Source organism: Gymnogyps californianus, chromosome 3 (assembly GCF_018139145.2).
Source record: "Gymnogyps californianus isolate 813 chromosome 3, ASM1813914v2, whole genome shotgun sequence".
Taxonomy (NCBI): Eukaryota; Metazoa; Chordata; class Aves; order Accipitriformes; family Cathartidae; genus Gymnogyps; species Gymnogyps californianus.
The window spans coordinates 122,691,302-122,701,978 of NC_059473.1; the positions used below are offsets into that span (position 1 = coordinate 122,691,302).

General features: G+C 40.8%; 1 protein-coding gene across 2 annotated transcripts; it reads left to right on the forward strand.

Annotated features, from left to right (window-relative positions):
- Positions 1-229: 229 nt before the first annotated feature.
- Positions 230-6,263, forward strand: CENPQ (centromere protein Q). Of its 2 annotated transcripts, none has more exons than XM_050894455.1 (9): positions 230-292; positions 1,228-1,383; positions 2,129-2,186; positions 2,916-3,030; positions 3,293-3,361; positions 4,603-4,732; positions 4,994-5,113; positions 5,387-5,464; positions 5,913-6,263. In XM_050894455.1, exons 2-9 carry the CDS (start codon positions 1,231-1,233, stop codon positions 6,039-6,041), a joined length of 852 nt encoding a protein of 283 aa, XP_050750412.1. In that variant the 5' UTR covers positions 230-292; positions 1,228-1,230; the 3' UTR covers positions 6,042-6,263. The 2 variants fall into 2 exon arrangements, with proteins under 2 accessions (XP_050750412.1, XP_050750413.1); XM_050894456.1 differs by having other exon boundaries at positions 2,132-2,186.
- Positions 6,264-10,677: the final 4,414 nt, after the last annotated feature.

Sequence of the window (10,677 nt, forward strand, 5' to 3'; positions counted from 1 at the left end):
CAGGCCCAGGCCCAGGCCCCGGCCCCGGCCCCGGCCCCGGCCCCGGCCCCGGCCCCGGCCGCCCGCCGCTACCTGCTGTCAGCCCCTCTGCCTCCACACAAAACCCGCGCGGCAGTGCGCATGCACTAGGCGGCAAGGCGCATGCGCACAGAGCCGCCCCGCGCCCCTCCCTCCTCGGAGGGAGGCGGGAACTAGCAGTGCGCATGCGCCCGGGTGCGCGGGGAAAACGGTTTGCTAACGGCTCGGCGGCCTAACGCGGAATCGGCGGGAGCGTTGGGGAGGCGCCGAGGTGGTGAGTCTCGGGGCGGGATGAGCTGGTGGGAGGTTTGGTGGAGGTTTCTGCGGTGTTCTCCGGCAGCAACGGGGAGCAGGAGTTTGGGGGTACGGGGGGGCATGACTGGTGAAGACTACAACTCCCAGCATGCGTTTCGCTCGGTGGGCCTGTGCCACGGCGGTGGCGGACAGCGTTGCATGCTGGGAGTTGTAGTCCGCGCCTCGCACGGTGAGGTATGCTGCAAATGCTGTCCCACAAAATCGGTAGTTACTGGACGGGGGGGAGAGGCAGGGCTTATTTACCTGGTGTCAGTCGCGACTGTCGCCTGGCAAGCCGTGACGGGGCCTCTGCGTGAGGGAAGAAGTGGCCTGAGGGGATGAAAGAAAAATTAAATACATCTGAGTCGTTGTGCTTAGCAAAGAGAAGGCTTAGTGGGGTGTAGTGTGACTCTCTTCTGTGTGACTTCTTTTTCCTCCATCTCTATAGTGAGTAAGAAAAGAAACTATAGGTTTAAACAGCAGCAAGGGTCATTATGGTTAGGTGCTACGGTAAAAAGTTCTAGTAATAGGATCACTGAACTGCATTAGGAAAAGAAAGAATTTCTGTTGTTGGAGGCCTTTAAGAACAAATTAGACTGTTCTCATTGCAGTTACCATTGCATTGCCATTGCTGCTCTTTGGCATACAGACATGCTGGCTTCTAAGTTTAGAAAGATAGGTGGAACACGCAAAGACTTGTCTAAAAGGCAAATGGGGATGCTTTTTTAGTGGTCCTGCACTTAGATAAATATGCAAGATTTAGGCTTTCTGTTAGCAAAAATGCAAACATTTGGGCTCATTTAGCACTGGGTATTTCTGTTGTTTTGCTTGCTAATGTGTGGTTTGTACTGTATGGATTATAATTGCTGGATTTTAATTTTGGTTTTGTTTCCTCCTGTTCCATTTGATTTACAGATAATGAAACGCCACCATGCATCTTCCAGTAAAACAGGAAAGACCACTGGTGGGGGATCAGCAAAAAACCCATTTAAATCACAAAATCAGCACGGGCCTTCCAGCAAAAAAAAGGGAACAGATAGAGAAGGAAGAAAACAAGGTCAAAAAAGAAAGGTAATCATTATTTTGGATCAAATGAATTACAAAAGTAACCAAATTAAAAAAAAAAACAAACCCAGAGGCATTTTTGCCCAGTTTTTTACTGGAATTTATAAAGAGTATTTCATTAACTAAACGTAGTCCTCCTGAGGAAATGTCCAGTGTGAACAGCTCTTTTGAGACCCACTGCCTTAGGTGCTCCCTGGTTTCCAGAATTTCTAGTTGCATGCTACTGTGCCTGTGACAAATAGAGGGAAGCATTGCCTGATCATTAACAAAAAGGCAAGCTGGCTGTGCAGTTTTGAAGAGCTGCATAGCATGTGTTTGAACAGAGTGATAAAGTCAGAGTTCATTCAGCTCGGGTGATGTTTATTCAGTTCTAGAAAATATTCTCTGCAAGTCTCAGGATTGGCCTAGGCAGCTTTCTGTTGGAGAGAGCTTGCTTAACCACTGAACTTATGAACGGCAGGATCTCAAGATGTGGCTGGATAGCCAAACATCTTGTGCATTTCTTATTTCATGACCTCATTCTTGGAGTGGGAGGAATTAAGAAGAATGAATTGCTTTCCTTAACCTGCTTGAGAAGAATTACTGTTTCACGGTTCAAAAAGCCTTTTTTGTGGTCAGTGTCAATAGACCTCTGTCAAGCACTAACATGCTTTCACAGCCTTTTTATAGTGGCTTGCTAGTAGTAGATGAATGGTTACACAGCAGAGGATGTTTCAAAATTACCACATTTGCTGTAAATTTTTCTCTTCAGCAGGTCACTCAGACAGTCAAAAGGAAAGCTCAGGAACACGGGGACTATTCCCCTGCAGGTAGGATTGTGTTCTTTCCTTATGTTTGTCTTGTGCAAATTCAGTGTTTTTTCAAAACACTGAAAGTAGAAGTAGCAACTGCTATGTTGAAATCATAGATGCCTGAGATGTCACTGAAATAAGTTTCAAAGTTTTTCTCTCTGAACAGTAACAACGAGTATTTGCAGTACAGTCTTAGCCAGTGTGCATTCATATTATGTGTTGTATATGCACATATTAATCATATGCTTTTGTTTGCAAGTAGTGTTCTCCTCTTGTAAAATTCCACCACAAGCACCTAGAACATTTTGACTTTCTCTTCACAGGTCATTGTCTTCTCTGTTAACCTTCTGCCTTAAGACTGGCATGTGTTGTATTGAACATACAATTGAGATGAGCCCCCTGCTGCATTGAGTTTCTTGCTTATGTATATTCCCACTCTTTTTTATTTTTTATTTTTTTATTTCATTCTGGGTTTTCTCACTTGTATCACCAATGATTTTGGGGAAGTATCTGTTTGGAATGAAACTGCTGTAAGAAAGAACCTTTTCTATTTTGTGCTTTTTAAACAACTTGTGACTTGCAAATAATAAGTACCACCTAATGTGGATAGATTGGACCTGATAGTGTTGTGACATGGAAAAATCTTAACACTTACACCTTTGACTACGATCTGACTGAACTGAGTCACAAAACTGTCTATCCAGGTTTGACAAATTGTATCTTTTCTTTTTTCCTTTGTGTTAACAGGAGAAAAAGGTTCTTTAAAAAAGGTGAAGCTAACCAGTGCTGAAATAGGATATTGGCAGACTCTCTCAGAGAGCAGTAGGCAGTTTCTGGAAACTGTAATGGATTCAGTAATGCTGTAAGTGCCAAATATCCTGGTGGTTCTTGTCTGTTTCCACAAGGAATAAAGTAAAAATCATAACATTGCTTGAACTGGAAAAGCTTTGGTGCTTTTTTGGGTAATATGGCTGGCTGTGTATATTTTGTCCAGTATAATGTAACGCTTTCTATCTGAAGTTGGAAATTTTTAGCTAGAGAAGTTCTGACTATGTTCACTTCACTTGATGTGTTCTCTGTGCTTGCAGGCTTTGATGAAAATTCTGCCTTTATTTTCTTTCCAGATCTGTTTTGTGCCAACAAAGGGAGAGAAAAGATGATGTTCAGAAGCACCTCAATTTACTGAAAGAAAGGTAAGAAATTATAATTTAAAAAAAAAAAAAAGAGGGAGAGAAGGGATTTAGTGTGCCCAGTTGTTTTGTACTATGCTTACAGAATTGCTCCTGGGAGCAATCACATTTAGGAAATCTTGGAAGGGAGAGTTGATGCAAAATCAAGGAGGGAAATATCTTGATGGTACGTTGATTGAAGTGGACAAGCAAGAGTTGTTGAAAGACCCTCTTTAACTACTTCTATATGAGTCACAGAACCTAGGAGGTATTCTTAAGAGCTCCTTGAATCAGCTTTGTACTCTTTATACAGGATTTAAATTTGTGGCCAGCTATTTATTTTGTTATCATTTTATGATAGTGGCGGGAGCAGTTATATCTAAATTTTCTTAAATGCTAATTCATTTTCTGTTGAAGTTACTTCAAAGAGAATTGAAACTTTGTGTTGGGGCATAATTTGTAGCCTTTTTATGTCATTGTGGGAGTAATTATATATGCTTGAATGTCTGAGAATTTTTGTGTGCCTGTGTGTCGGCATACCAGACTCTTATCAGCATAGAGCCTGAGCCTGTATGTTGCTTTCTTTGTTCTTGTACCTCAAGATTCAAATGTGAGGAGCTAGTTTTTCATAAATTTTTTTTTTTTTTAATGTTTAATTTGTGACATGTTTAATTTCTGAGTTGCCAAACTCCTGCAATCTCATCTGAGATTCATGGAAATTGTGGCAGTTTCGTGTATCTAACAGACAGATCCAACTTGGAAGGATTCAAGTCTTCCTCAGAATCAGAAGGATCTTTGAGAGCAAGCTAAAACTCTTCCTCTGGCAAGAAACTGTATATCATGTTTCACAAAAGCATTTACAGATTTTACTAAAATGTTCTTTTTTTGGAAGCAGTTAAAAATGCTGCTTTTAGAACTTAGTTTTACTTTGAAAAGCAGAAAGGTCAGAACTGGGAAAATATTAGTTAATGTCAATTTACAGTCAGGGAGTGTACAGGCCAATGGGATAGAAACCACACAATGTCAGTGTAATAGCAAAGGTTAGAATGGTGGGATTTCTTGTTCCTGGTTCCTTCCTTAGACAGCTGTTCCACATGGGAAACAATTCAAGATAGCTTTTCTTCCTATCTGGATCCTTTTACTTCACTGGTAGCAATTGGGCTTTAATTGAGTTTAGTTTTTCCCCAGAGAAGTCATTAGTCAGTTTTCTTTTTGTTTTGCAAAGAACTCCAAACAAGTCATGCTTTCCTTTTTCTATAATAAAGGGTGCTGAGATTTTTCAAGACGTTAAAGGTGCCTCCAGGGAAGCTGGGCAACCTGAAGAATGTCCCAAGCCTTCAAATGGCAGAGAAACAAATGCTTGAGACAAATGAAGAGTCTTTGGTACAATTGCAGGTATGAAAGACAAGGAAGGGAAGAAAATATCTTACCCATCTGCTGCTTTTCAGTGTGGTGTAACTTTTTAGTAGACGGACTGCTGGCTATGCCTGTGGTGTTGTGGAGGAGTTGTCCACTGTCCATCATTGTCACCCACCTTCGCTACAAAGCAGTGTATCTTTTTGAATGGTTTTTCAGTGACTCAGCTGATGCCTTATATGCAAAAGGCTCACCATCTCAAGTAAATTTTGTTCTGTTTTTGTGTCTGTTTTGTCTTAGGAAGAAATAAATGAAGCTGAGCGATCAGCAGAACACATTGAAGAAACTATACAACAACTGCAGTACAAAATCCAGGTGCTCAAGAACCAGTTAGAGGAAGATGAAAAAAAGGCCAGGAAGGTATTTCCAATAGATGTTGCTGTGCTTCTCTGACCTAGAGGAATGGGCGAGCTTCCAGAGCTATCCCATACAAGCTGTTTCTGCAGAGAGCGTCGTATAAGGAAGGCCTTATTTGCCTTTGGGAATGTATCCTTTCAGTCTTTCCAACTTCAGTTGCAAAATTAAGAAGTTTAGTTTTCAGAAGTTGGATAATGACAGCCAGTTTATTTTCCTACATGCGTGCCTGATGTTTGTTTTTGGATTATTTTTTTCTTTCTCTCTTTCCCTTTCTAGGTATTCCAGGGAAATGGCAGTGGAGCACTCCACCTTCCAGAACTCCCCAAGCACAGTTTACAGGCACCCACTTTGCAGGTGAGCATGGAATATATTTTCAGAGACACCATGGCTATGAGAAGAAAGGCAACAGAATGTGCTTTTATCACTTAACCTCTGCCAGAGGGGGCAATTCTGAAAATTCTGAAATATCTGAAAGTTTTCTCTTTTTTCTTGTTTTTTTTTCTTTTTTTTTTTTTCTTGAGAACTATATGCTTACGTTTTAAAAACAGAACAAAACCCTAGAAAACCTGCCATTTAAAGGATCACACATCTTTTCCTAGGAACTCTATGGTCCTAGGGAACCTGTAATCATTTCTGAAATGTATCTCTCTAAGTGATGGAAGGAAGACTGTCTCATTCTGTGTCTTTGAATCTTTTTTTATTTTGTTTTATTTAGGTACAGCTAGGCTGCATAAATTTCTGTTGGATTCAATGAAAGCTGGTTTTTTATTTGTTGTCTATTATTCTTTCTTTCCTTCTTTAGGAAGAGATTTTGAAGATAAAAAATCAGAAAGGTCTTTTAAAGGATATGAACACTATTCAGCAGTCAGCTGACTTGAAGAACATGTTAACCCTCATTGAAAAGACCTATGAGAAGGTGGACTTCCTTTGAGAAACTGAAATATATGGAGTCTCCTTTGAAGAAGATAACCCAGGTCAGCAGTCTGGGTTAATGTAGAGCAGCAGGATGCTGAGCATGGAAACAGTGTTTTCTTCCTAATAGCTTTACTGTTATGACTGCTGAATTTCTGTTAAAACATCTTCTATGAATATTGGTATATAAATCTGTAGATGCATTCTGGGACTCTAGTGATTTAAGGGATCAGTCAAGGTTTTGGGGGTTTTTAGTGGGGGGGGGTTTGGACCTGTGATGACTTCTGATGATGATATATACTGTCTTAGGAGAAGGGAGGGAAGTGGATCCTGGTTTTATTTGGGCATTTTTATAGAATAAGGCAACCTATTCCACTATATTTGGATTTTTATATCACATCTGTAAATCAGTGAAGGCAGTATTTCTTACTAAACTAACTTGTTTTGGAGTGAAATCCTCTTTAAACCTGAAACGTGTAGTAAAAATATGATTATCTAATGCTCAGTTGCAAATCCCCTGTTCAACTTTCATACCATTTTTTTTAATAAAAAACCTCCATGGCAGGAAATTGAATAATTCTTATCAAATGTACAAGATTTTTTTTTTACTTTTTCATTTTCATCACTTAAAAAAGACATTCATACCTGGTTTATCCAGATGGTTGGGGAAAGCAGATAAGAACATTACAGAGCAAAGCTCTCATCTCAGAGTTGGGTATTCACCTTATATTTCATTAACTGTCAGATATTCTTCAGCTTCAGAGGAAGAAAATTAAGTCAAAAGTCTATTTTCCCATGCACTAGTCACAAGGGCACATATAGACACTTATAGTCAGACACTTAAATTTACGTGTCTGAATTTGTAGCTGAATCCTACCAATTGCATGTGCTTTTAACTAACAGCATGTGTCTTGAGGTACTACCAACACAGTAGCGTGGGAAGAGCAGCTCTGAACATTTTTCTTGCTGGAGGTCACCATCCTTTGCTAATCAAGGCAGTTGATTCCAGAGGACATTCATAACTTTTAGTATTTCTGTTGGTTCCTGGTATTGTATAAATTACTAGTCTGGACCACCTCTTCCAGCACCTTGCAGAAGATAGTTTAAAATGGGAGGACTCTTCTTTCACAGAGCATCTGGTCCGGTACACTGATTCTCTTTTACATTTTAAGAATCACTAGACTTTGTTATTTAGTCAATATTTCTTAGCTTTCTATGTTACAGCATGTCTATTTACCAATATATCCACAGAGAAAAGCAACGTGGTAATGCAGTGGTGGTCTTCTAGTGATAATTTGCCTTGTGAGCAATTTGTGACTGTTGTGGAGACTACTTCCACAACAACACACCAGTGCCTTCTGCTTAGGCAAAATAGAGCAATAAGCATCATGCCATGCAAGCTCATCTAAAGAGCCTGGATCTCAGCCTGAGAGGTGTACCAAAATCAGATCTCCACTGGAAAATAAAACAGTGGGAGGCTTATTATACCATCTTGGTATTTAACTTTGACCTGGAGAGGTATTGTACTTTGTGTTACACCTATGTATGTCCAAAACTGTATTTGGATCCATCAGGATTCAAAATCAGATTGGATAAAGCCCTGAGCAGTCTGGTCTGACCTCATGACTGACTCTGCTTTGACCTCCTGCAGTCCCTTCCAACCTGAATTATCCTGCAGTCCTGTGAGCTTGTGAATCTATTGGCATGCCTGTTTTGCACCAGTTTCACCTTTTGGATTTGAATGCGTGTGACTGGAAGCGGGATGAGACTGTGAAGGGGACGTGTGTCTACAGGTGCTGCTTTCTGGTGAATTTGCTATGTATCTCTAGTATTTTGTGGATATCTCCTGTACAAACATGTACCCAGCACTGCTGGTGAGGTTCCTTACAGGCCTGAATTAAATACTTAATGGAGACTATTAAGATTCAGTCTTAAGTTTGTGTTTATCTGCTGAACTGAAAGGGGCCATGATTGCAGCACGTCACAGGAGTCAGGTCCAGAGTAAAAGGAGTCCTGTTTCCTTTTGAAAAGGAGATGAACTAAAGCCTGAGTAAGAACCAGTTTTGGCAGTCCTGTTTGGCAAAGGGAGGAGAGCAGAAAGGTGGAGGACACACAAAGGCAGAACAAAGAGTCCAGGTGGTGGAAGGGGACCCTGTAAAGCTGTGCAGATTCATTCCTGAATTTGTCTGGGAAACAGAGCAAAAGAGGGAAAGAGAGAGACAAGCCATGGGGGGAAAGAAAGAAGATTTGAGGGGTTAGCCTGTTGGAGAAACGAGGTTAGGTCAGTCTCTCTAATTGAGAGAATGAGCCATGAGCTTCAGGGAAAGGACCTTAGAGAACCAAGCCTACAGAAAGTCTCTGAAGGGACTGGGGAGGAACTATGGTCTGGTTCATTATGTTTTCTACCTATTTATTCTGATACTGATAGCAAGGGTGTCCTTAGTCCTATAAGAAAGCTAAGCAATTGGCTCCATTACTGTGAAGGTTTAATGCAAACAGCATATGCCCAGGAGGTGTATTATAGAAAGCAAGAGAGGAAAAAATGCATTCTACACAGATTCAAGTAAAAAAGTAGATTCGTTAATACCCAAGACTGTTTCTTCCTCCAAGGTTTGCCAGTCCTCTAAGCTGCTGGCTTGACTTATGTCAACACTGTCACTCGGATCTCCTTTGATTCAGACAATGTGGACTAGAAGCATGGCAGTGGCATATTGCTGGCCAAACAGCTGACGGGGAGCCTCTGAACAGCAGCTGTCAATCTGCTAAAAATTCAAATAATATGAGCTCTGGCTTCATCTAGTTTCAAAGCTTCACACAGTAGCCAGCTGATTGGCTTGCTGGTTTTCTTCCTTGCATCCTTTGGCATCGCTAACAATGCAATCTAATGGCTTAACTAACAACAACCCAGGTGAGTGAGAGAGGTAAATAGTTCATGTACGTAGACCTTTGGAAGGACTGGATGCCTGCAGGTCTGCGAGGAGGTGATGCTTGACACATTCATGGGCTAATTCTAGGGTAACTCGGCTTGCAGTGTGTACCTGACAGGATGATATTAATGGAAGGCACCTCCCATTGCTAAATATATGCCTGGAGCAGAGTAGGAGGCACATGTCCTTTTAGGGCACAAAGGATTTTAAATTATCAGCAGGGAAAAAAGGTGGATTGAGACATTTAATTTCACTAATATTCAAATATTCCATTATTATTTCAGCTTTCTGAGTTTCATACTACATTAAATATAAGAATGTCACTTGTATGTGCAGTGCCATTTGAAAGACAGTATGGGTACCTGAGTCACTCATACAGGGCTGGCAGATTTGGTTTTGGAAAACCGAGCTATGATTCTACTTCATCCATTTTTAAAAATTGAATATATATGTTTTGAGCAAAGCAGGGATTCCTGGCAGGAGAGAGCTGTTGGCATACAACAGAGAATTTCTGCAAGACTGTAGAAAAGTGAGAACTGGAGGAAACGATAGTGCTTTGTTAGTGTGTGAGCAGGTGCACAGATGTATACACTCCTGATTCAAAGGCCAATCTGGGTATAAGGCAGCCTAGTATTTTAGGATAACTGAATATATCAAGATTATAATCCTTGTCTTTCTCAAGTCCAGGTAAATTCTGCCATTGCCTTCGATCGGGCCGGATGTCTACCTCTAGATTCTATCTCATTCAGCCCAATTAGACCATTTTTACAGAAGCTGTGGAGATCCTACATTTATCGAGAGGGAGAATAATTTCCAGGTAGCTACATCCAGTGGTTGTTTGGTTTGAAGACAGAAACTGTATTTGAAAATATATTTGAAATATAAATATGTTTGAAAAATATAGTTCAAATATATTTGAAAATACCATTTGATAAACAGAGATACCTCAGCAAAGAGCCTGAGGTGGTCATGCAAAATAGGATCCTGCTATATGAAAGGCAGAATTTCAGGCTGTCTAGGCAAATAAAGGTCCTGGAGGAAAGAGCAGGGTCAGTTCAGACAAGACTGTCAACTTTTCAGTTGAAAACCCTCAATGTATAGCCAGTGCAGGGAGCTCACTGAAGCACTAATATGAGCTTTGCTGCTTCTATCTTCTTGCCTTCAGAAAGGTGTTGATGGGAAGAACTTGAAATTCTCGTGGCAGTGGATTTATCTTCCCCACCTACTCCTAGAAGTATTGCCAGTTAACGGAAGAGTGTGAGGAGCCATCTGCTATGTGAAGAGAAGATGGCTTTTCATTCATGAAAGAAAAAGTAACATACTGGGGTCTACAGACTCAGTACTGGAGCAGGCTGTGGCCACAGTCTAGACATTTTGATGTCCTTGCAATGGATTCTCAGAGGCATACATGATCTCGTGCCTCTCCATAACCTCTTCTTTTCTGGTCATGCTTTGTATATTAGTCCCAAAATGATAAGAATTCTTCATAACTGGGGTGATCCCTTTTAATTGCCAAAAATATTTTTGAGAGAAATCAGAAATTATATGGTGATGTGATGAAAGGACAGCTACAGTAAAGAGAATGAATTATGTAGTATTTGAAGTTTTCCTCCTATTGGACTTTTAGGTGGAGTTTGGTTTAATACATGTCATTCTGCACCTGGGTTGAAGTTTAGACAGAAAGCACCACCACGAATGCTCATTGACTGCACGGTGGGACAGTAGGAA